General features: G+C 43.1%; 1 protein-coding gene across 3 annotated transcripts in view; it reads left to right on the plus strand.

Moving 5' to 3' along the window:
* Window positions 1-26212, plus strand: part of RBMS1 (RNA binding motif single stranded interacting protein 1) — a 213718-nt gene that overhangs the window by 106563 nt on the left and 80943 nt on the right. For all 3 annotated transcript variants that reach the window (XM_014599471.3, XM_019480351.2, XM_019480352.2), the window contains exon 2: window positions 8036-8211. In XM_014599471.3, the coding sequence (XP_014454957.1) occupies window positions 8036-8211 (176 nt within the window). The remainder of the gene's footprint in view (window positions 1-8035; window positions 8212-26212) is intronic.

Consider the following 26212-nt stretch of genomic DNA (forward strand, 5'->3'; position numbering starts at 1 on the left):
GGAGACAGGACAAAGGCACACAGGACAGTTTTGGCTTAGAGCTTTTTGCAGCTAATCAACAGGTAGCTGGTAATGTCCCTCCATTCCTTCCTTGGAAAAAGTTGTTCAAGAAGAGCTTGAACTAATGAGAGAAGTGTTGTTTTGTTTGATGGGCTGATAAATACTAACTCCGTTAATCAATGCTCTGTTATCAACAGCGGGGGGTGGGGGGGCAGGAACAGGACGGACAACCCTACAGCATCCTGCCGGGGCCTGGCCATGCCCCCCTTCAGCTCAGCATTGTTGAAGGGAAGGGAGGGCTGCTCTAGTGCCCCCTGACTTATAGCCTGAGCCACTGCAGGCATGTGCTTGCATTTCCTCAGTCCAGAGGGGATTCGTAGATGTTAGGGTCAGAAGGGACCTCAATAGATCATCGAGTCCGACCCCCTGCATAAGCAGGAAAGAGTGCTGGGTCTAGATGACCCCAGCTAGATACTCATCTAACCTCCTCTTGAAGACCCCCAGGGTAGGGGAGAGCACCACCTCCCTTGGGAGCCCGTTCCAGACCTTGGCCACTCGAACTGTGAAGAAGTTCTTCCTAATGTCCAGTCTAAATCTGCTCTCTGCTAGCTTGTGGCCATTGTTTCTTGTAACCCCCGGGGGCGCCTTGGTGAATAAATCCTCACCAATTCCCTTCTATGCCCCCGTGATGAACTTATAGGCAGCCACAAGGTTGCCTCTCAACCTTCTCTTGCGGAGGCTGAAAAGGTCCAGTTTCTCTAGTCTCTCCTCGTAGGGCTTGGTCTGCAGGCCCTTGACCATACGAGTTGCCCTTCTCTGGACCCTCTCCAGGTTATCCGCATCCTTTTTGAAGTGTGGCGCCCAGAATCACACGCAGTACTCCAACTGCGGTCTGACCAGCGCCCTATAGAGAGGAAGTATCACCTCCTTGGACCTATTCATCATGCATCTGCTGATGCACGATAAAGTGCCATTGGCTTTTTTGATGGCTTCGTCACACTGCCGGCTCATGTTCATCTTGGAGTCCACTAGGACTCCAAGATCCCTTTCCACCTCTGTGCCACCCAGCAGGTCATTCCCTAGGCTGTAGGTGTGCTGGACATTTTTCCTCCCTAGGTGCAGTACTTTGCATTTCTCCTTGTTAAACTGCATCCTGTTGTTTTCTGCCCACTTGTCCAACCTATCCAGGTCTGCCTGCAGCTGTCCCCTGCCCTCCGGCGTGTCCACTTCTCCCCGTAGCTTTGTGTCATCTGCAAACTTGGACAGAGTACATTTGACTCCCTCGTCCAAGTCACTGATGAAGACATTAAAGAGTATCGGTCCAAGGACCGAGCCCTGCGGGACCCCACTGCCCACACCCTTCCAGGTCGAGACCGACCCATCTACCACGACTCTCTGGGTGCGGCCCTCTAGCCAATTCGCCACCCACCGGACTGTGTAGTCATCCACGTCACAGCCTCTTAACTTGTTCACCAGTATGGGGTGGGATACCGTATCGAAGGCCTTCCTGAAGTCTAAGTATATGACATCCACCCCTCCTCCTGTGTCCAGGCGTTTCGTAACCTGGTCATAGAAAGAGACTAGATTGGTCAGGCACGATCTGCCCGCCACAAACGGTGCTGGTTTCCCCTCAGCATAATTTGCCCTGCTGGGCTCTCACAAATGTGAGCCTAGATAATTTTTTCAAAGACTTTACCAAGGATGGAGGTGAGACTGACTGGCCTATAGTTGCCCGCGTCCTTCTTCCTCCCCTTTTTGAAAATGGGGACCACATTAGCCCTTTTCCAGTCCTCCGGGACTTGGCCCGTGCGCCACGAGCTTTCAAATATTCCCGCCAGTGGCTCTGCAATGATGTCGGCCAGTGCCTTCAGCACCCTCGGATGGAGCTCATCCGGGCCTGCTGACTTAAAGGCATCCAGTTCTTCCAAGTGACTCTGCACCACCTCAGGATCTACGTATGGAAGTCTGGCGCCTTGCTGCTGCCTCTCTACAATCCCAGTGAGACTTGTCGTGCCCCTCACTTAGGAACACTGAGGCAAAGAACTCGTTGAGGAGTTCAGCCTTGTCCCCCCTGTCTGTCACCAATTGTTTCTGCCCATTTAGCAGTGGTCCTATTCCTCCCTGGGCCTTCCTTTTACTCCCAATATATCTAAAAAACAATTTCTTGTTGTCTTTTACTTGGGATGCCATCCTCAGCTCCATGGTAGCTTTGGCCCGCCTAACTGCCTCCCTACAAGCACGAGCAGAGGAGGTATATTCATCTTTAGTGATCTCACCCTGTTTCCACTTTTTATGTGCTCCCCTTTTGGCCCTTAGGCTGCCCTGGATTTCTCTGGTCAGCCATGGAAGCCTCCTGGCCCCTTTCCCTCTTTTGCCTCGCTCGGGGATCGTCTTGCTTTGTGCCCGAAGGATCGTTTCCTTAAGGCACAGCCACCCTTCTTGGGCTCCCATCCCTTCAAAACTCCTACTCTGCAGTGCATCCTTGACTAATCGCCTGAGTTCATTGAGATCAGCTTTCCTAAAGTCTAGCACTTTCACCCTACTAGTTACCTTACCCACTCGCCATCTTATGTTGAATTCTATTATTAGGTGATCACTGTCTCCCAAATGGCTACCGATCTGGAGGTCCCCTATCATGTCATCCCCTGTTGCCAATACCAGATCCAATATGGCATTCCCCCTAGTGGGACCGTGTACCTCCTGTGTCAGGTGGAGGTCCTGTACACAGGTTAGAAACCTGCGTGAGCGGTGGGTCTTTGCTGTCTGCGTCTCCCAGCAGACATCCGGGTAGTTTAGGTCCCCCATGACTACCGCCTCGTTAGCTTTTATGGTCTCCGAGAGTTGCCTCAGGAGCCCCGCATCTATTTCTTCCCCTTGGTGTGGGGGTCTGTAGCAGACCCCTACCACCAAATCCCTTTCTCCTTGCCCCCCATGTAGCCTAACCCACAATCCTTCTACTTCCTCAACCTTGGATTCTGTCTTGATGAGGGTTGATGTATATTGCTCACTGACATGAAGTGCAACCCCCCCCCTTTCTTCCCCGACCTGTCCTTTCTGTACAATCTATAGCCCTCAATATGTACCACCCAGTCATGGGATGAATCCCACCAGGTTTCTGTTAGCCCCACTAAGTCATAGGTGTTTAGTGCAAGCAGGAGCGCTTGTTCCCCATGCTCCTAGCATTAGTATATAGGCACTTGAGCCCTGCGACTGGTGCCTTTGCTGCCCCCCCGCTCTGAGTCCCAAGGGGCCCATTGTTTCTTACTTTCTTGATTCTTACCTGTTCTGTAGTGCTGGTCTCCCCATGGCTTTCAGGTTTCCAATGCTCTCTTTCTTCAGGCTGGTCTGTCCTTGTGGGTGCCACATGGTTTGGTGGTCCACAGCTTCCCCTGCCCTCGTACATCCCCTCAGGGGATGTTTTTGTGGTTACAAACCAGTTCAGCCTGGCCAGGTTAAACTAACCTAAAAAGACTGAATCAGTTCACGCTCAGGCTTTTTGAATGCCTGTCCCTAGCCTGGGAGATTCTCTGATAGATCCACAGTTAAACATGGAAGCACTATAGTGTACAATGTAACAGCATGTTTTCATCAGCCTGTTTTACCTAGATGAGTCACTGCATGTTGAAAGGGATATGAAGGAAGCTCGTGTTGTTAGGGTGAGGGGGGCGACATAAATCACTGATTAGCTCTGGAATAAGTAGTAGGAAGGAAATGGTAAACCAATGTGGGAATGGTATTTATAATGAAAAGTAGCATTGTCGCTACATGGCAAGGCCTGTTTCACTATTCAGCTTTATTCATCACTGATGCTTGTTTAGTACACATTTTTAAAATGTAGTAATTCACTTTTAGCTAAGACAAAAAAATTTCAGCTAATTAATGTTTCCTTGTTGGTTACAGTTTGAAAATCCCGTTAAAAAACATTGCATAATTCACATCATTAGATCAAATGCTGTTATCAAAAAGTATTTGAAATTTGTAACAAAATTTACAATTTGCAAAATAAGCTTTTATAAGATGTATTTGAAACATTTCTGGTAATTTTTAATGTCTTTTAAAAAGACATATAACAAATATTCCTGAAATTCAAAAACTTTACCACCATGAGAACTTGAACTTAAAGCTAGCCATTTAAAAAAGTGAATCTAGCCATACCCGGGTTCTCATTCTGTGTGTTAAAATGTGAATGAAGGGTGTCACGGCGGGGTCCGCCAGGAGGGCCGTGATCTCCTTGAGGCCCCTTCCTCCGTGCCAAGTCGGCCCAAGGGCACCCTCTATTCTCGCCCGCCACGTCTTTGATCTTAAGGTAAAGTTGGGAGGCTGCCTCACGTCTCCTTGGGCACGGTTAGCTGGGACCTCTGTCCCCATGTTTTCCCGGACCCACCGGGGGTCTCCCTGTATGATGGGTGCTTCCCAGGCACCCTAGCCTTATGGGCTACGCGTGGCTCCAACCACCCCTGATACCACGCCCCAAGCCTCGCAGATGGGATAGACATTGGTGTATCTCTCTGCCTATATTCATGCCCGTCTCTCGGGCCTTGTCTGTTATGCTGCCCCCTCCTGGGCTCTCCAAGCCCACTCGGGGCCTTCCCTGCAATGTCGCCCCTCTCTGGGGCCTTCCCTGCAATGTCGCCCCCTTTCCTGGGGACTTCTGCGCCCCCTCTGGGACTTCGACTAGCCACCTCTCTCAGGCCCAACGGCACTGCTATCCCCCGCTCTCCAGGGCTCACCGCACCACTACCCCCTCTCGCCGGGGTTCACCGCAGTACACCGCCCTTTTCCGGGGTTTACTGCAGCACTAGGCCTTCCTCAGGGCTCACCGCGCCTGCCCTGGGGCTTCCTAATAATACTGCCCCTCTCTGGGGCTCGCTGTGCCCATGTTGGGCTTCCTAATAATATAGTGCCCCCTCTCTGGGGCTGGGGTCTAAGCCCCCTTTAGCCGCGGCCTCCCTGGCGCCGGGGTTCCCACACTGCTGGGGGTTCCCCCTGAGTATGCTGCACCTGCTCTGGCGCTGGGGTCCTCACCCTTCATTGTGAGTCCCCAATGAGTACACTGCACCCTCCTCAGGTGCTGGGGCCCCCACTCCTCTGGGGGTCCCTATGAGGCCTCCTCCAACCCCTTATAGCCTCACCCTAGCCACTGGTGTAATAAACAACAACAACAAAACCACAAGCCCCTAGGCTACAACATAACTATAAGCCACCTGGCTAAACCATGGTGATCAAACCTCTTCAAGCTGCCCTCCTTCACTCAGCTAGAGTGGTTCCTGCAATGCTCGCATCCTAGCTCCTACCTCCCTGGCTGCTGGCAGAGAGCTGCCAGCCTGGCCTCAGCTCTGGGCTTTATAAGGGCCAGGCTTTGCCCCTTACAGCCAGCTAACCGCTGTCAGGTGTGGGTCATTCGCTGCCTCCAGTTGCCCTGGCAACCTGCAGCTGTGCTCGTTATGTCCTGCCAGGGCTCTCTCTCTGGCAGTTTCCACTCTCTAGGAGCAGGGCACCCCAGTGCTCTGCGACAAAGGGCATAAATAGTGATTTAAAATGTACTATTCTGATTAGTTCAGTTTTAATCAAAAAGTGTTGCTGATAATTAGCTGTATTGCTAATAATATAAAATGTGTTTACAGTCTACGGTTTTTAACATGCCACTGTCCCATTCATGGAAAGTATGTTTGTCAGCCAGAAAATTGAACATTCTGAACAACTGTAAAGTTGTAATTAGAAAGTTATTAAAGTTGAAGCATAGGAAGCTCTTTGTCTGTAAACTCTGGAGAGCAACACCACACAGGTTTAATTCTCTTCATATTTGGATATAACCACTTGGTGTAGATGCAATTTCATATTTAAATAAACTATAAGTCTTCAGAAATTTACATTTGCACCTCCTGCCCCCTATCCATTCAAGAAAGAAAGCTCAAGTGACGGCTAGATTTTTTTTCAAAAGGTAGTTTCTTTCCAGTACAATATTAATACAAGCTTTCCATGAGACAAAATTTCAAAAGAAGTAAAAAGTATTGAAGGACTAACATAGAAACAATTGTCTATAAATATGTTATAGTAATTGCAAAGTTAGAGCAAACTTCTATACAAGCTATACATGTATATCTGAGGGAAGCATTCTAAACCTTTAGAGAAGGGAAGCATTTGATTTTAGATTTTTAATGGAACAATTGTGTCTTTGATTATCTTCCACGTTAAAGTACCTTGCCAAAGTGACTCCCCTGCAAAAGGGAGTAGCATTGTATTAACCTAGGTTTGTTAAGTTCTCTGTAAACAATTTTAAAACTGGTTGCACTGTCACTGTGCATAGCTTACAACCCTAAAAAGAATTACTTGGTGTTACTGGTGCGGTATAACAGCATGACTAGTGCTGCTGCGGTTAAGAATCCATCGGTGTTTCCATTACAAACTTTAGATGGAGAGTTTAATCTCTGTCCCGTTTTGAATCGTGCCTGGATGAAGCTCTCAATTCACACTTGAGCTCGTAATGTAGTTCTTAAAAAAGGTATGTGATATTTCAAATTTTTTCTATGTTTGGTATTTCTAAATTATAATATAGGAAACAAAAGAAAAAAACTGTAGAAAACTGAGACTTTAAATTTTTTAAAACTTTTATTTAAGCATTCATTATAGCTCATAATAATAATTTGTTAGGAATTAACGTTCTCCAAAAACTGTACTTCTGCATTTCAAGTGCAAAGTTATATCATAGTGGGGGTTGCACTTTCTAACTTTAACAGTGTAATAAACCAACTGAAAGAGTGCAAAAATTTCCCAGGGAAATACAAAGGGAAAACGCATAATTATCATTAAGTGATGCATGTCATGCCCTTCCAGCTATTCCACTCAAAATTCCATGCTTTTTTTCCCCCCAGGTTGTCCCCTGACTAGTTTCACTTTTCTAATGCAGAAAGCTTTCATCTCTAAATCTTCATTTTTCTTTCCATCCCTTGTGACACCAAAGCTTGGGAAAGTACCTGCAAGCAGGAAAAAGGTCCCTATACTATGGGTGGTATCTTGGGTGAATCTTGCCATTTATAGAATTTACCTTGGCAGCTGTGACTTATCCCCATGGGCAGACATGTGAATGAAAATGCTGTTTAAATACACCATTGTATACTTTTGTAAGGCTACCTTCCTACCTGTTACATTGTGATCAGGATTCAGGAGTTCTGAATTCAGTTCCAGGGTCTGCTGTGGACTTCTTAGAGAATCTTTAGCAGATGACTTAAGGCACTATGATTTTTAAAGTATTTAAGCACCTAAAGTTAGCAAGTCCTAAAAGTGCATAGGCACCTAGCTCCATTTGAAAAGTTAATAACTTGAGTTTGTACATAACCCTTTGTCTGAGATTTCATAGTTCTATATGAGCAGTAAAGTTGGTGACTGTCCTGTTTTAAAAAAATCCACTTTTTTCCCTAAGCAATTTTCAAATTATAATGATTTAATCTCTCTGTGTCTTGTTTTCTTGTCCTCAGTGTGGTGTCAGTAGTGGTACTAGTAATATTTGCTTTCCTAACCTACAGGAGAGTTGTGTAATACTGTAAGGCCTCTGACACTTTTGTGTATTTGTGTGGTTTATATTGGTGCTGTTTTGAAAAATAGATTCTGTCCAAATTGCTGAACTTGCCTAAGTATCAGTTCCAAGTGTTGTAAAAGAATTGTTGTTGCAGATATTCTCTTCATGAAGTTAAATTTTGTTTTCACTTTATATCCAAGTTCCCATGTGTTAAAATATTTTTCTGATTCCACAGTGGAGAGTGGTTTGTGCCTGTGGGCAGTGTGCGACAGAGTATATATAATCTGAATCTGTGTCATGTATCTAGAGCACTTTCAGATCATTATTCGGTATATTAGAATATGTCCCTGAGTCCTGTCCCAAAAGTGATGGAAGCAGGTATATTTAGAACACATGAGTAATTATGTGCAGCTTTAACATGATGTTCAGAATGACAAGCCAGCTACTGCCATGTTACATACTGTGTGTGCTGCAGTCAATCTGTACTTCATTCTGACAAGAGCTTTCTTTATTTTGCAGCAGTCCATTGTGCCGGCCCATCCAATGGCTCCTCCTAGTCCCAGCACCACCAGCAGTAATAACAACAGTAGTAGCAGCAGCAACTCAGGATGGGATCAATTAAGTAAAACAAACCTTTATATCCGAGCACTGCCTCCAAACACCACTGACCAGGACCTGGTAAAGCTATGTCAACCGTAAGTACCACACTTAAATATGCATTTTAAAAATAACTGCTTTTAAAGTCAGGATTGTAATGCATGTACTGCTATAATAAGGGGAAAAGAAAATCCAGCCGCTGTTTATTCACCTTGATCCGGTACTAAAGTCAGTAGGAACAAAGGGCTTGAAAGCAGAGAACAGACTGAATTTAGAGGTGGCCAGGAGGAAGCTGAGACACTTCTTACCTTGCTGTAATTGCACAAGATTGAAGAGAGTCAACATTTGCAAACAAATGTGAAACTTATTTTTAAATCTTATAAAAGACCCTTTCATTTAACCACTGAGGTAGTTGCATCAGTGAAAACCTCTAGCAAAATTGTGTGGTACCAGCACAAATTGTAACTGGGATGGGACAACTTATACAAGTTTCAAACTTATATTAGTGCTTTGTGGTTACACTAGGACAGGGAAACGCAACCTCTGGCCCATGAGCCAGGTGCAGCCCACATAGCCAGGACTTCTGGCCTGTTGGACTCCCCACAAGTCAGGAAATTTGGTGGTACAGGAGCAGTGGCAATACTGCTGCTGTTTCCAGCTTCCAAGTGTTCCCCCCACCCACCCCATTGGGGGCCAGGTCAGAGCCAGGCCATGCTTTCCCCTGCCCCCCCCTCTCCCCCCCATAAGCCAGGTTGGGGCTGGCCCTACTCCCTTCACCCTCCCTCCCCCCCCCCACAGGACTAGGCCATGCCCACACCCCTGCTACCTTGCCCCTGTGCAGCCGGATGGATCTGGTCCATGGATGGACTGGGCACTGCCCATCTGGCCCACTGGGAAAAAAGTTGGGCACCACTGCACTGGGAGTTAGCAACAGTGCAGCTGAATCAAGATGTAAGCCCCAGTATAAACGCAGCCTAATAAACATTCAACATTCCTATTTTTTTGTGAAGTCCTCTTCTTTTTTTTTATATATTTTTCCAAGAATGTTGTGCATATTGACTGATGAAAATGCATCTATAACTAGGTGTTCTGGAAACTTTATTAATTCTAATTTCTACTCTATGGCCTTATCTTTCAGAAGTTATTCAGGCTACGCTACTTTTTCCAGGGACACCTCTTCTTATTTCTAGGTAGTATCTATATAATATTGGAACACTTTCCATGAGCTTTTCCCTCTGCAAGAGGCCCATTAACTTCTTGTTATAGCGGTGAATTTTTTGTTTTGTTTATGAGCTTGTTTTTTCCAAGGGAGGTTGCAGATATTTTCAGCTGATTACAGCTAAATTCCTGCAACTCCTATAAAAGCCAATGGGAACTGTGGGTAGTCAGGAGTACTGAAAAAATCAGACCCCAGAAGCATCTGAAGTTAAGTATCCAGAACCTAAAATCAATGGCCCTAAAAAAAAAAATGGGTCTAATACTCAGCATGTTGGTTCACAGGTCCTAGCTTTCCTTCTTTTTTCCTACCTTTGACCCATCCATATGCCTTTTAACTTTACCAGTTCAGCAACATTCCTTTCAGTCATTATTAAATGTTGCTGCCAATTCTTTAGCATGTTCCAGTTATGTTTTGTTTAATTTTATTTGCCTCTTTTCCTCATCATTCTGTTCACTTCACCTCTTCTCTGTGCAATATCAATTTGTCCTGTATTCCTTGAATTGAACCCAGATCAGTGTACACACATAAGTACCATACTTAAACATAAGGCAGCATCAATGGGAAAATGTGGGGGAGACACCAGATAAAAATAGAGAACACATTTTCCATAATTTTAGAGGTACAGAATAATACAGAAAAACTTTAGACTTAAAAGCATAGAAGTTGTTGTTGTGTCTTTTTAAAGTCTGTTTTCTCACTTAAAAACTATTATTGTAACAGTTCCAAACCTTCATGGCTGAACATTTAATCTGTGGTAGAAAAAATTATGATGACTAATTTAGAGAGAGGAAATTTTGATTAGGAGAAAATTGAAACATACATCTTAATTAGTTCTACATCTATTTATGTTTTAAACGATTTTGGGGACTTTCTGGATAATAGCTTGCTCAGTAGCCTTCTCATTATCCTGAAAATGCTACACCAACTATGAGGGGGGCGGGGGAATTAAACTTGTTATTACATCCTGAAACTAAAATATAGTTCCATTTGGATGTATCTCCCACCAGAAAAAAGGGTTCCCATAAACTTTTTAGGAAAAAAGAACAGATAATCAATTTTATGAAAGGAATCATTCATAGATTATAAAACACTACAGCCTTCCACATGTGGATGACTTTACATTTTAATTCATTATGGATACATATGTTGTAAAGGAATGCTCTTCCTTTTCTTTATTTTTTTTTTTTACCCTCCCCGGAACAATGTAGAAATATTTTTCCTGCCCTCTCAAGTTCCTCTGGGTTGGAACAGCTGAGTTTTTTACTTACTCTCTGTTAACTGACTAGTATCAGCAAGCATGTTTTACTTTAAACTTTTTATTTTGCTGAGCTGACTTCCCTAGTCTCAGAGTTTCCCAAGTCATGTCTCTCTTATAGGGTGGTTACTCCAGTTTCTGAATCTTTTGTGGTGGTAAGAGCTGCTTCACACGTTTCCTTGGTGTGTGTACACTTAGAAAACTTACTAGTGGCATTTTCTCTAAGTTTTTATTTGCCTCTTGAATCAGATAAAGATTCTGACTGATTGCTGAAATTGTAGTTTACCAGGGTCTCAAAGTCCCATGCAGTTTTTGCCCTTTACTTTACAAAATTAAGCTGTTTAATGAATCGTACAAGTGAAGTTGAGATTTCACAGAATAAATAAATCCTTCATGCATTTGTTTCTATGTAGAATTTCTCTGTAAAGGCACTGCTGTTTAAGAGGGAATGATCAATCTCAAAATTCTCCATTTCTGCTGAGGAACCAAGTGAGATGTCCAGAAATTTTAGACTTGGAACATCTCTCAAAAATCTGGGTAATCTATTAAAAACTGTAGCCTTTGCTGCCAACATAGCCCCTTAGCAACTGAAGTAAATGTTTCAAGAAGACAGAGCTCACAAGGTTCTCCCTATTCATAGGGCCTTAATACTTTACATTATGGAAAATTCCAGATGCCAAACTTTCCCTTCCTGGAAATCTGTCTAAGCTTCCAGGAAATAGCTAGGGGACCTAGTACTTAGTCCAGAGTGAATCATCTCATGACACTCAGTTGGGGTTTCCCTTGCTGCTTGATTATCTTGTCATTACTAAAGCTTCGCAGATAAATAATTTTGACACACGCTACATAAAATAAAATAATCTCTCTTGATTTCACATTTTCTTTTGTTTATGCTAACTTATATTTATGAACATAATTTACACATATTTTATTTTAAATGTTTTTACTAAAGAGAGGTTGCCAGGATGCTTATACTGAAAGAAAGTAAGGGGGGTTATTTTCCACAAGGTAAAGTTAATTTTAAAAAGTGGGTTTTGGGCGAGGGTGATTTTTGTATTTTTAATATAAACTGAAAAGAGGATTTGTAGATTTCAGATATTTCCTTGCTGTTTGCAGCAAAAATGCAGTAACATTCAATTACTACATAGCAGGAAATTGAAACTGATTGTTTGTTTTCACTGAGTGTGGACAGAGCTGGACCCTCCAGAATCCCACAGTGCTCTGTTCTCTCCCTACCATTGGGCAGGAAGGAGAGCTGGATGGACAGCCTGCCAGCTGTGTAACCACTTGGTCTTGCTCGTGGGGCCCCAGTGGTGCCAGGTGCTCCAACAGCAATCCCCTCTATCTCTGCTAAGGTTGCGGGGCAGGGGAGCATGGAGGTTCTGGGGATTTCAGTCTGGAAATCCTGCAGCAGGAGCCCTGCACTGCTGCCACAAGAACTCCCCAACTTGCCATCAGGCCCCTGCTGGCCCCCTTTTTTGGGGGGCTCTCTAGTGTGGGAGCACTCTGTCCATGAGGCGTTTTGAGCATTTGAGTGTCCTCTCTTCATGCCATTGCTCCAGTCCCCACCAGACCCCATACCAATGCTGCTGTTGGAACCATGCTTTCTGGCTCAATCTTTTCTACCTCTCTGCGCCTGGGAGAGGTGAAGAGGAGAGATTCAGGGGATAGAGGACTAGAGAGTTAGACATCCTGGTGGTGGAGCAGCCACACCCCTCTTCTTGTTGGCTACCCCCTACCCTTATCACTTCCACTGCCAAACCCCTGTGCCGGTGCCCCCACCACTGCCCTCCTTCCATCCCCCAGTCCCTCTATTTCTCTGTCCCTGCAGCTTCTTGTAGTGGTGCTTAACTGGAGAGCAAGTATAGCTGCAGCATTTTTGGAAGCATTTTAGCTGGTGGGGGTATGATGGGCTATATATATGTTCTTGGCTGGAGGACTACTCTTTTGAAACTTTTCAAAGCATGTTACACTGAAACATTTTACTTCTTTCTGCATCCATTGTCTAGCCTGATTTGAATAGAAAATAAATGAAAGATACAATCCTGGATCCACTGAAGTCAGTGGTAATGGTGCCACTGGCTCCAGGATGTCACTCTAGATCTTTAAACTGCCTTCAGTTTTTGTATGTTGTGATGCTGTTAGGAGCGCTAGTAAATTTAATTTAGTCACCTGTATTTCTCCCAGATGGGAAGGATTCCTGTTCTGTACGAAGGGACTCATTCAGAGTCCCTGCTGAATCTTTGTTGCAATTGTATTCAGTCTAGGGATGGAAAGACCACACAGCAAGGTGTCTCTGGTATTTTGCAGAAGTGGTCTATCTGCTGCTATGCAATAAGCAGACATTAGTGTGTCGGTGAGAGAACTTACTGTGGCAGATTCAGGCTATAGAAATTCACACAGTGATGGTATGGAGGGATAATGTGCCAGCCTGTTTGGGTGCTGTGAGCTTAATTCCCATCACACATTTCTTCTTTGGGCAATAAAATAATAAAACGACATATATGTGGGCAACACATAAACTGTCAGTATATCTCCATGGTTATAAACTATAGATCAGAGCTACTCATCATTACTTTATTTCCCCTTCTAAAATGTTATACTACAGTGCTGAAAAGTCATATTAAATTGGCATTAGTTTATAGTAGTGACCTCCAAATATCATTCGTCAGAAATTTTGTGACATTTTGTAGAAGAAATGGTATAATTTTTTTGTGTAGTATATCTGGTTATATAATGACTTCTCCATCTCATTGCTTCCTTTGGTGTATTCAGTTCAGCTCTGGCACATAACAGCTGGCAGTGGTAAACTTGAACAGGTTTTTATTTTAATTAAATTCTTTCTTTTGGAAGTTACTAGAGAATGCTCTTGTCAAACTGCAGTCATATTGGGCTTATTTTTCTATTTGTAGCACAGCCTTACAGTATTTTTCTGAAGTAATTTATTTGTGCACCACTTCAAATAGTGTGTTTATGAATTTTTGTGGAAAAGTACCTTTCTGGTGAAAGAGCCTTTTTCTTGGCCAAAATCTTTCCACTCTGAATATCTTCTGTTCCCCATCTCTGTTCATCCAGCCCCCTTTAACAACATACAGGTGGCAGCAGCTTATCTTTTATCCTTCCAGATTAGAGACAACATACTCCATTTGTGCAATGGTAGCTTACCAGGAATGTAAGTATTTTCAGATGGCATTAGCAGTATTTCCTTTGAAAATGAAATGCCCATCCCAAAGTTCTGAATAGATTAATTAAACTCAGACTGGCTACTCTAGTTCTGCACCATAGCAGTACATTCGTCCAAATCTGTGCCAGAGATGGAAAGATGGGAAAAATAAAATATTAATCATGTTTATTTCTGAAGTGCTTAAGGGCCAAAACACCCTCATTGAACTCAACACTCTATAGGATTGCACGAGTCAAGTCCTTTTCCCAGAGACCTTGTAGGTGGGTGATTGGGAGAAGTGGTATAACATACCAGCAGAATGCAGTAATGGCCAGTAAATATTGTTTTTTGTAGAGAGTTACATTAAGAGGGAATATGTTAGGTGGAAAGGAAGGAAGGTGGAAAGGCTGGAGGAAATGATCAGAGTGAAAATTATGGAAAAAACTCTGACATCAGCCTTGTTGGTAGGTCATTCCTTGAACTTTCTGCAGCTGTTCTGCCAGCTTCTATCTCTCTGGCTGACTCTATGATACAGTTAATTTTTCACCCCAAAACTCCCATGACAGGGGGAGGGGAAAGGTGCTACATGGGACCCAGTTCCCTAAAAGGATCTCTGCTACAACTTTGTTGTCTTCTGGGATTGCAGGGCTAGACGGGTAGCTTTGGCATGGCCTCGTTTTATTCCTTCTCCCACAGCGCAACACTTTGTTTGAACTGCTTTGTCCTGATTTTTGCACTCCAGCTTGCATTGAGTTTGTTTTAATTGTACCTCTCATAGGAGTGAGAATTGCCTGATTTGGACGTGAGTTGGAAACTTGCTTTGACATGTTCTGTAGGTGCTTTCCAGAATCTCAGTGCGTATACCTTATTGTATATGACCATTACACTTGGTCTACATGGTTCCACAGCCCTGTGCCGCCACCTTTTTTCTCTGTATCTCTTCTATTCTCCTTCTTTTCAGTATTGTGGGTCTTATTTTCTTCAAAGATCCCCTGTAGTGCTGTTACATCAGTACTTCAGGATAGGGTACAGGCAGTAATGCAGCAGACCTCCCTCTGATTACTGCTCTCCAATCCCAGAAAGAGTGTTTAAGCATTGCCACTGAGCCTGAGTCTGCTTTATTCTAAAGCATTATAAATTACCCAGCCAGTCCGTCTATCCTTCGGTTTGTTGAGTTCCGAGCCTGCTTGGTCGCACTACATTGATTGTATCAAGCTGTTTACAGACTAGGGTTATATATCTTGAAAACCATTTTTGCTCTGGATAGTTTCAGTTAGGCCTTCCTGCTTATTATGTTATTACCGTAGTGGGTCTAATACAGGCATTTAATTGAATTACAATTAGGAAAGCAGCTGGTTTAAGGTAATAAAGTTAGCGATATGATTACCACTGCAAACCATTGTTCTGTTCCAGGATGGTCAGATCACTGAAACACAATCTTGTAATGGCCGGCCTTTCTTTGGGAAATCATAAATCCTGTGGAGGGACTTTTTAAGCATTCATTTCAGCAACAGTAGCTGCCCAGCTTTAAAAACTCAGCACAATAACACAGAAGTAAGTAAAACTGTTTTGCTGGCAGGCACTTGGTCATATTGAAATGTTGGAATCAGATGTACCAGACAGCTTTGTTTTCACAATATGAGATTTTTGTTGACTAGTTCCACAGTTTAATATTTCCTTGTGTTTGGGCAAAAGCATCCAAAGTGTGTATTTACAAAAAATACCTCTTATTAATATATCAGACATTTTATAACAAACTAGTAATGGCACCAGCCATCTGAAATATTTCAGTGCTCCTCACTGGTATGTGAACAAGATCTCTGATGGGTTACCATCTATACGCTGCTTTTTTCACTTGCATTCAGTATTGAAATTATGTGAATAAGAGTTCTAAATTTAGTATAGCAAGGAGGTGCCACCACTCCAGTTAGTTAAGATTAACAGAGACTTTATTCTTATGATGTATGTAGCTCATAAGGCGATGTACATGATTGGGATTCAGTTAACAGCTTTACTAATTTTGCTTTGTTTTACACTTGTTCAGAAAGGCATTCTATCTCAGCATAACCTTTAAAGACTTAATGGTTAAACACTTCAACTAATTGGGGGGATTTAAAAGTTACAACCACAACACTATTTTTTGAGTATAAGTAGTAATAGCGACTTTATTAGAGTATAGGAGCAGATCTAGTATTTTTTAAACCTTTTGTGGTGGAAAGGAGGCCTGTATATATAAATTTCTGAAAAGACGAAATTTAACTTTTAGGCTAAGCAGAGACTTTGGCAAAAGCGCTCTAGCTATCACACTTTTACTTAAAGAACTGTAAGTTAGAGTGCAAGAGAACCAAACAGACATTGGCTGTTCGGGGGGCTCAGGGACTCAGAGCCTGCCTGCACTGTTCACTAGTGGTGCTCCTGCACGTCTCCCAGGAGACTGCTGGAGAGGCCCCTCTCCCCAGCCACCCCGTCCTCCGCACCAGCTGGTGACTGTCAGCAATGGCTGGGAGGGAGAGACCACTTCCCTGCAGCCCCCCAACCAGGTAGTGTCATGCCACAGGGCCAGGGCTACTACAGGGAGAGAGGCCCCTTCCCCCACGGCCCCCCCTGGCTAGGCTGTGGCACACTGAAGGGTTGGGGCGGCTGTGGAGAGAGAGACCACCCCCTCCCTTCCACACCAACTGTGTTGGCTGGAGGGAGGGCTGAGATCAGAAGCTGTCACTGACTTGGATCAGTGACAGCTGTGGGGATGGGACCAGCCCTGCACTCGGGTAGAACAAAAAGGCTCCGCCAAAGGCTAGAGCGCAGCTCTGCACAGTGCTTCCTGGGATGGGAGCAGTCTCACTACCAGATCCCATCAAGGGTGCCAAAAACACCCACAACCTTGACTTGTAAGATGTACCAATGGTAGGAAAGCAGGAAAGCTGCATGGGACCCAATCCTTGTTGTGTAGTGCAGCCCCAGCCCCTTCCTCACCATCTGCCCCAAGACACATGTGCCAAACAAAATGCCTTCAAGTACCATGCTCTGGCATCTGTGCCAGGGGTTGATTACCCATGGCTTGGTCTAATACCTCATCCATCGAGGGTTAATTTTGAGTGCAATCCGCCAGTTTTTAAGTTCTCTCTAAGCACTCTGAATATCTGTTCAGTTATGGCTTTAGAGTGCTTTCCGCGTGCTTAAAGTGTGATAGGTGTAATGTCTGTACCTAGCCTTAGTGTGTTTGGATTTGTTTTTGGCCTTGCTTCTGTTTTTCAAACAATACTTTACAAGTAGAATCATCTAATTTACTGAATAGTCTTACTCTGTTTCTATTCAGAACTTCAGCAACAGTACATGATTATAAAGCTCAGCTACATGCTAGGAAGTACCAGCAGCTATTTTTTTTTGCTTCTTCTACAGAAACTCTGATAAGGTTTTTGGTTTTATTTAACATTATTTGCGATAAAAAAAATCCTGATTCTGCCTTCTCTTAATTGCACTCTTCAATAACAAATAAAAAGGAGAGTGGAGACCTCTTCATCTGATGCTGTTGCTTGTTGCAGGTATTTAATGCTAGCACTGTGCAGGCACCCATTTCAGTGAAACTTTGGGTTCAGGTCCCTAAAACAAACACAGACAGCAAAAGCAGACCAGGGAATTTTTAAAGACTAGTTGTTAGATATTGGTGGTTGCCGGTGATTTTTCGACATTGTCAGTGTGAAAAAGGAAGGGACCTCATTTTTACATGGGGCTGAAAGGTGGAGTTGCTTGATTCAATAGTACTTCTTTTTCGGAGTTTCTTTGGAGAAGCCCAAGCCTGAGTGGGCATTAAGACTGAAATATCTTTGGCCACTATAAATAATTGGTGTTGAGACATTTGAGGATAATGATGTTTGGTCGGTAGGTCCTGGTAACTAGGTGGTGTAAGGTGCTAATGTTTGTTTCTGTGATTGTTGATTAACTGTTTACTTCCAGTTGCATTTGCTCAAGGGCACTAGCTATTAAAAACAAAAGTTTCTTTGATAGATTTCATTACTGAGTGACTTATGTGGACAAAGGAAGACACTGTCAATTCTCCCAAATGTTTACACGTTAATGAGACAGAAGATACATTTCTCAGATCTTTACATTGCAAGATCCTCTGAAGGCTCATTTTTAAAAAGAATACTAAAGAGTTGTAGGCTCCTTTTGCTGAAGATTCGTATTTTTAATAGATTCTCTTTGAAAAGATTGTATGTGTTTTTAGGGGAATTTGAACCAAAACAGGATTGTAATTTAGAAACTGATTATTTGAAATGCTGAGCTGCTCCTGAGAGGTACTTTAAATTAAAGCAAGGATGTCAAACTTGGGCCATGACCCAGGCTGGATCTGGACCAGGGGGCTTTTCTGTGGGCCAAGCAGTGGATGGAGGCTGTAGGACTCTTTGTGGAGGGCAAGAGAGGAAAGGGAGGGGGGTGACATCTGCTAGGGCAGTTCATGGAACATTCTTCCCTGGAGTATTATCTGGACAGGGAGTGGTCTTGCTCTCATGTGGGAGATAGTAACATAAAACTGAGTAAGTCAGCAGCAAGAGATACCACAGCCATATTAAGGTACCTTGTTAAGTTTCAGTGATTTACTATCAATGTTAACAACTACAAAAGCAGCCTGTTCAGTGGAACCCAAGCTGTTGGTGCTGTAGACTCTCTTTTTGTAAGATAACTAGCATAAGCTGGAGACTCAGAAATACTCCATTTAAGCTAGAGACACTTTTCAGCAGTATTTCACAGTTTAGACCAAGTTGCTTTCTCCTCAAATGAACTTTCAGAATGCTGTGCTGAGAACAATAGGGGTAGTTGTCTATAAAAAAAAGGGTTCATATATGAACCCTTTATTTTAAAATCTTGTTCTGACCCCAGTTCAGTTTCACTTAACTCTTGACACAATAGGTGTCTTGTCAGTCAGTTCGTAAAAGGTTTCTTCTATAGACTGCTGAGCTATGTACCATCAGCCAATCCTATGAAAGAGGAAAATGAAGTCTTGTCATGTTATAATACCAGTTATTTTTGTTAGTAACATTTTATTTTTTCCTGCAGCATTGCTAATATGCAGCACTACGTATATCACAGATAGAGTAATGTACCTAAATCTTAAGTAAACAAAAATAAAACACAATAATTTTTCTCTGCGTAAAGACAGCGGCAAATACGAATAAACAAGCCAGTCCATTTTTTTTCTAGCTCTTGATTGTTCTAAGTTGCTAGAAAAACAGTGTGGGGGAGGGGAATCATAAATCATTTTCAAAGAATGGCGTATGATTATTTTGAACTTCATTTGGGTTTTTTCCCATAATTGTCACCATCCAAAAATACTTCTTGCATTCATCCTTTTTAAACAATTTTTTACTCACTTCTCCTGTCACACCTGTGGAAAAGTATGTTTTGGAGAAATAAAGACTGATCTATCATCATTTTAAATGTTAATGCTTCCAAACAGGTCTGCAGTACAAGGAAAAGCAAATTTTCACGGGAACACTGAACTCTTATAATGTAGGAAATATGAAAAGCAGCTCTGATAATAAAATGAAACAACTGATTGGAGACTGTTCTTGGAACAGTGTTTCACACACGTAGTCCTACTGAAGTAACAGGGTGACTTGTGAATAAGGGTTACCTGTCTAGCTGTTTGCAGGAGCATGACTTCAGTAAAGAAATCCCTTTTATCTTAGCATTTCAATACACTCTTTCATCCAGTTTAGAATCCAGTTCCTTCAGAGAAAAAGCTTTGAAGTACACTGATTTGCTAAGATCAGATAGATCTTCCATAAAATGAATGTTGCATTTTCATTTATTTTTTTAAGCTACAGATAATCCTACCCTAATGTTCTTTTTATAGCAAAGGGACACAAGATATATATACTGTGCCAAAAATTGAGACCTTTTAAACTCAAGAATATCCTTTTATATTTTGGATTTTATGTGTACCTGTGGTTACACATGCTACTTAACAAACACTTATTTTAATTCAAGACATAGTCACAAATAATCTCATACATAGTTCTCAATATTTTGGCCTAAGAACTTAACTAATAAATGCTACCCACAAAGTTGTGACAGAGTTTTTAGAAAGAAACAAAGCCAGTAATGAAAGAAATTAACTATTTTCAGAGAAATGCAAATACTGGAAGAATCTCATATATATTGTATTTACAATACCTGAAGTGTTTGAAGGAAAACCTATCTGAATAACAACAACTACTCCCCCCCCCCCCCCGGCCATTTTAGGAGCTCCCTTCTCTCAGAAATGTTAACTGAGAATTTTTGGAGTCTGGAAAGCCTTTGGATTCTAGTTAAGTCCACTGATTGTTTTATTTAACGTGTGTTTAAAATCACCAGCTGCTAAGAAACTATTATAAAGCATGTTTTGTTTCATGTTAACAAATGCCGTGTAAAACAAAAAGCTTACATATGCCCACACAAGAATGACAGGCTTAAGTTTTGTTTTTTATGTTTTCAGTTTGGTCACAAAGACCTAATCCTAGAAAGCATAAAGACACTACCTGCAAAAGTCTACAGTTCCAGTTGGTTGTAATAGGAGTTGACAGTACTTTCCATTTTATGGTGTAGACCCAATATTGATTTGATAGCAAAGCCTACATAGAAAGCAGAATGGCAGTTGGTAGCTGTACAGTACTGCAAGATAAAAATCTCCTTCCTATTGTTGAACTTAAGTGACCTGGGTTCTGGTGAAACTATCAGAGATAGTGTTAAGGAGGCTGCATTTTAGTGCAGTGCTGTGTAGAGATGCCCAAGCTCCCAATAAATGAGTTAGGTTAGGTACCAGCAGCAGCATAGCCAGGGTGGGCTGGTGTGCAGACCAGGTTAGTTCATTCTGCTGTGAAGTAGGATATATTGGCTGAGAGGGTGCCATTCTGTTGCAACTGAATTGCTACCTGTACCTGGTCTAGCTCATTTGGAGCTAACATTGCATTGTGTCATGTAGACATATAGAAGGCAGGGTAGATGTGCCTTTATAGACTAACCAAAGTGTGTGTGTGTGTGTGTGTAATAACAAAGCTTTGTGGGCTGAAGCTCACTTCACTGGATACTATGAAAGGAAGTACATGCAGCTATGTATAAGGAGTGAGAAATTTGAATACCAAGAGAGTGGGGATGGGGCAGTGCTGGGAGAGGCCAACATGCAGCCAATAAACCCATAGGAAAAAAACGTCACAAAAGTTAATCCAGGTAACTCATAGTCCCTGTTTAAACCACGTTTACGCAGTCTATGGATAATTTCTTGTTCTACAATTTCCTGTTCAAATCCGTTTGTTAAAAATTTGCTGCCTTTGTACAGTCACCCTCGGGTCAGTGACGGAGTGCTTGAGGATGTTAAAATGTTCTGCCACAGGCCTGCATGTCTTTCTGCAGGTGATGTCAGAGCAGTGTTCATTCATTCTTTCATGCAAGGATTCTCCTGTCTGTCAAACATAGGCAGCAGAGGGGCACTGTCAGTAAGTGATTATTGGTAGAATTCAAGCACATAAATCTCAAATGTTATATTCTGATAATCTGTGTTGTTTGGTCCAGTGATGATATGGACTGTATTGGTGCTGGGGCACAGAAGGTGTGTTGGTCTGTTGCAAGGTGTAGTGCCTTAGGAGACTCAGTTAGCTGTTGCTTGAGACACCGTTTGAATTTGAGGGGGCTGCCTGTCAGCCAGGACAGGTTTGTTCCCTGTGGGTACCTTGAGATAATTATCCTGTATCAGTAGGGGTTGCAGTTCATTATTTGTGTGTCACTTGTGTTCAAGCTTGGGGCTGTAGGTGACAGCCAGAGGGACTCTGTCTTGGGGGTTGGTATTATAGTAAGTGAGAGGGAGGTCTTATTCTGTCTTTGTTGATTTGTGTGGCTGCAGTTGTGGGATTGGATTGTAACTGTAAAAATCCCTGCTCTAGATCCTTAAGGTGTGCATCCTGATTGATGAGATCAGATCAGATATGGGTGCAACATAGAGCTTGGCTGTGGATGATGAATTTAGTGGTGTGCTTAAGATGAAAACTGGTGGTGTGATGATTGGTTTCTGATACAGGGTGATGGCAGTGTAGCCATTGCAAGTCTTCACTGTAGGCAAAAAGAGAGAATTTGCTGGGTGGGTTATTCCAGAGCTAATGTAGTGGAGGAATGGAAGTTATTACAGTCCTGGTAAAATTTCTCTACATTTCTTTCCCATGTGCCTTGGGTAGCTCAGGTGGCTGAAGGGCAGCTGTAGAGGAAATGAATTTCAAAGTCTGCCCTAAAAAGTTGTCATTTTGAAGCGGGGTGGAATCCGTGTGCCAATGGCAGTGCTGTTCATTTGTAGGTTTAGGTAGTCCCCAGACCTAAAATAGCTGTGTCGGGACAAAGCAGGAGAGTGTAATGGAAACAGAAACAATTTTCTTGTCAGTAATCCTGTCCTGTATTTCCCAAGACAGACCCTGTAGGAGGTCTTCCAGTTCTTGATATTGTACCGTGGAGTCTTCTGTCAGGAGCTGGTAAAACTCCATATTGGAAAGTTCTCTCTCAGCTTCCTGTATGAACACTGTTTTGTCCATGACAACATGTATACGGCCATTTTGCTCGGCACGCCACACCTGATCCTGGTTTTTACCATGGAGCCCAGGCAGGTGACAGCTGTCCAGAGCCCAGGCCAGCTGTGGCAGGCAGCTGCAAATGACTGCACCAGGCTTTGTGCTGGCGGCAGCTGCACGTACACCTCTGGGTGGACGGCTGAAAAAGAGACCTGAGGCAGTGCAACCCTGGCCCTTCCCCAGCTATGTGCCACAAGGCATGTGTGCAGCTGCTTCCACTATCGGAGCTGGTGCTGGGGCTCCAGACCCCCTCCCTGCTGCAGCTGCCCAAAGCCTGGGCTGGGTGTGGCAGCCAGCCCGGAGGCTGAAAACAGCTGCTTGCATGCCTCAAGCCAGGCAGCAGGAGAGGGATCCCTCGTGGCTCTCCCACAGTCTGCTTCTGGCACACCAAGTTGAGGCGTGTGTGGGTCGAAGTTGGGGTGTGTTTGGCACTGCCACTCAAAACATTGCTGACCTTTGAATTGCACTGTTTTCAGTGGTGGCAGATGACAGAACAAGGAGCAATGGACTCAAGCTGCAGCAAGGGAAGTTTAGGTTAAATGTTAGGTGAGAGATTTCTCACTAGGAGGGTAGTAAAACACTGGAACAGGTTAGTTACCCAGAGATGTTGTTGAATCTCATCCTTGGAACTTTTTGAGACCCGGGTAGACAAAGACTTAGTGGGGATGATTTATTTGGGCATGGCTTTGAGCAGAGGGTTGGACTAGATGACCTCCTGAAGTCCCTTCCAATCCTAATTTTCTGATTCTGTGATCTTAACTGGTAGATACTTCCTAAGTAGATGGCCTGAGGAAAGCCCAGGCACTGGTTTAGGCTCTGGGAAAGTTTGTGTTGAGCAGATTAACTACTTTATTTTGGTATTTTGCCTAATTTTGTGTTTAATGACTGGATTGTGCCTTGAGGCAAGGACCTGTTTGGTTACTGGGAATTCTCTAGTAGGTCTCTCTGTCTCTCATGCTGAAGCTATTTCATGTCATGAAGTAGTTTGGGCCATAGAGTGACTCTAAGCCAGTGGATAGAGCTCTTGCCTAGGGAGATTGTGAGAGAGTGATTCAATTCCAAATCAGGAGAGAAGTGTTAGACAAGATTTGGGACACACTGTCCTTCCTGGATCATCATGACTAAAACGCTCCAACCCTGCTCTAAATCAGGCAGAGGAGAAGGGATTAGGTCCTGGGTTTTCCGCATCCTAAAGGGGAATATCCAATACCATGGGGGTATTGGATATCAGACTGTCACTCACTGTTGCCTTGTCCTCCTCCAGCTGTCTTTAGTATAAGGTCAGTTCAGTTGGCCCGCTCTGAAAAAGGATCTAGCCCTATGGGGGAGGAATGCCTTGTTTGAGAACCTCACTGGGGTTAAGCAGCCTGAATGTGTTGAGACTAGTGTAGGCATGGTTCTTTGAGTAGACATGATATCTTTTATTAGACCAACTGAGCAGTTGGAAAAAAGTTCTTAGCAAGCTTTCGGGCACAGTCGCCGTTCTTCAGGCACAGGGAGTCTCTGCTGGTCTGAGACTCCAGGGAATGAGAGAAGCTAAAAGTGTGCCAGGATGTCAATGAGAATGTAAATAGATAGAAATTAGAAAGACAAAAGGTAAAAACAGGGAAGGGGGAGGGGGAAGAAAGCAGGGTGGGGGGAAAGGCCAAAGGGAGACATTACAATGATAGAATACAAGATAGAAAAGAGGCTGTCTGAGGACTTGTGTGTTTGTGCATGGGAAGAGCCAGGGTCTTGGAAAGATGGGTGCAGGAACAGCAACCTGCCCTGTTGGGGTGGCTGTACCCTGGTTCCCAGCCTCCCCACACACACCTGGGAGGGTAGCCTGTGCTGCAGAAGAAGCGACTGGGGGACTTCTTTTAGTCCCTTAGACATAAAAATTTTCTCTCCCCCTTTTTAAAGGTGGAGGGAGAATAAACTTATGGTTTCTCTTGGTGGTCCAGAAAATAGTTCTTCTCATAGCACTGATCACTTTTAATCAGCACTGTCCAGGTTTTTGATTATCTTCAATTCAGTTAAACTGTAAAGGGTTCTTACCACAAGATAGTAGTTTGAGTCTTTTGAGTCACTAATACCTATTTCTCATAAACCAGGATACTTGCTTGTACTCGGAGAAGCGTTTTGTCAACTTTGTGTTTCATTTTTCTTTTGTAGCAGAAGACAGCCTGAGGATTTTTCTCTCAAGTTGCTTTGCTGTAGTGATAGATATCAGAACTTGGCAGGGATACCTCCCGTTAGTTTTTTTGGCAGGCCATTTTCTGGCACGCTCATTGTTAAGGTTGAGGTTATCCCCACTAGGGCTTTCTGAGGAACATCTGACTGTGGCTCAAATTCTTCACCTTTTGCTGTTTTGACATTATAGCTTGTTGTAAGACAGAGTCTTAGTCCTTTCCCGCTAAGATTTATTTCCACATCCCTTCAATCTTTCCAGGAATGTGTGGATTTGTTGTTTCTACCTTTCGTTATAATTGGGTTCCATATGAAGGGCTGTGGATTCCATCTTTCAGAGGCTGTGGATTCTTTTAATCTAAGTGATATAATGTAGTGATTTTTTTAAAACTATCTCAGTTTGAGTCATTTGATTTGTAAGTTTGGTTCCCTGTCTTTCCCACACAGCATTTCCGATCTCTCATGATCCTAGAGCTGTGCAGAAAGGGCTGTAGACTGACCTAGATACAGCCTAACTTCATATAGATGAGTATTTTTTGACACTGGATGCATACATTTTAGTGTTGTTACAGAGTTAATTCCTTCCTACAGAGGAGGGTGCGTGTGTGTGGAGGGGAAGGAAGGGGAGGGTTCTTATCTTAATATTTCCCTTTTTAAGTTGTATTTGATCTCTTTGGGGACCGAATGGGCTCGCTTCTTTTTAAAACTGGTTATCCATTACATTTTCTCCCTCCTGAGAAGTTTTCACCCAGGAGTATTCATAGTTTTCCAGTTAGACTCATGGTAGTGTCTGGATGAGAATACTGAAGGATAATTAAATGGGCAACTTTAGCATGAAGGAGTAATTCGTCCTTGTTTAGAGCTACAGTTTTCTTTCAACTAGCCATTCAGGTGTCTTAATGGGGGAGTTCACTTTTCTGTTTTTTTTATATACATAGAAGTAATCACTTGAAAATAGAAACAGGGGATGGGATGCAATGGCTTCCAAAGACTTCAGTTAAGGTTGGCTGCAGTTCTGTGACCAAGGGGACCAGAGCTGAATAATGGTGTCATGGACTGAAACGGTATATGGAGGTTATAGAAAACAAATTTCCAGTTAAATAACTACTATACCTTCACTTTGTAAAACCAGAGAAAGCAAATGCTGCCTCCTGCTTCTTTCAATCAATATTCACAAGATTGTCTATCTCGAGTAGTAAGAAACTGAGGAAGTATCATTGAATACAACTTGATGCATCAGCAACAGAGGCTGCATTTCAGATTTTGTATTTTAGATAGTGATTTCTCATGCGTCTAAAACATGGCAGTATATGGATAGCATTTTTTTAAATGCAGAACACTCCTCTGTTCCAATCTCAGCACTTAATACTACCTCAGACATCTTTGCAAACAGAGCCACACAGTTATGATCAATAATATGTGAGTTGTTGTTTCCGCTCAATAACATAAAGGCACTTAAATGTCTGGCCACAGTATTTTGACCCCTGGAGTGAACTACTTAAGAGCAAACCTTTTCTCTATTGAAACTAAGATGCTTGCTATTCAGCACAGCTGTGATTTGAGATTAGAGAAGCAGGATTGAGTGAAAATCAAATCCAAATGCCAGCCTATCAGGATGGCAAGGAAGGATGCCCATAAAGTTCAAATAGTGATTTTGAATAGCTTGTCCTTTCAGTGCAATTTCTGCATTATCAGACATTTAAAT

Source organism: Alligator mississippiensis, chromosome 4 (genome assembly GCF_030867095.1).
Source record: "Alligator mississippiensis isolate rAllMis1 chromosome 4, rAllMis1, whole genome shotgun sequence".
NCBI classification, from domain to species: Eukaryota; Metazoa; Chordata; order Crocodylia; family Alligatoridae; genus Alligator; species Alligator mississippiensis.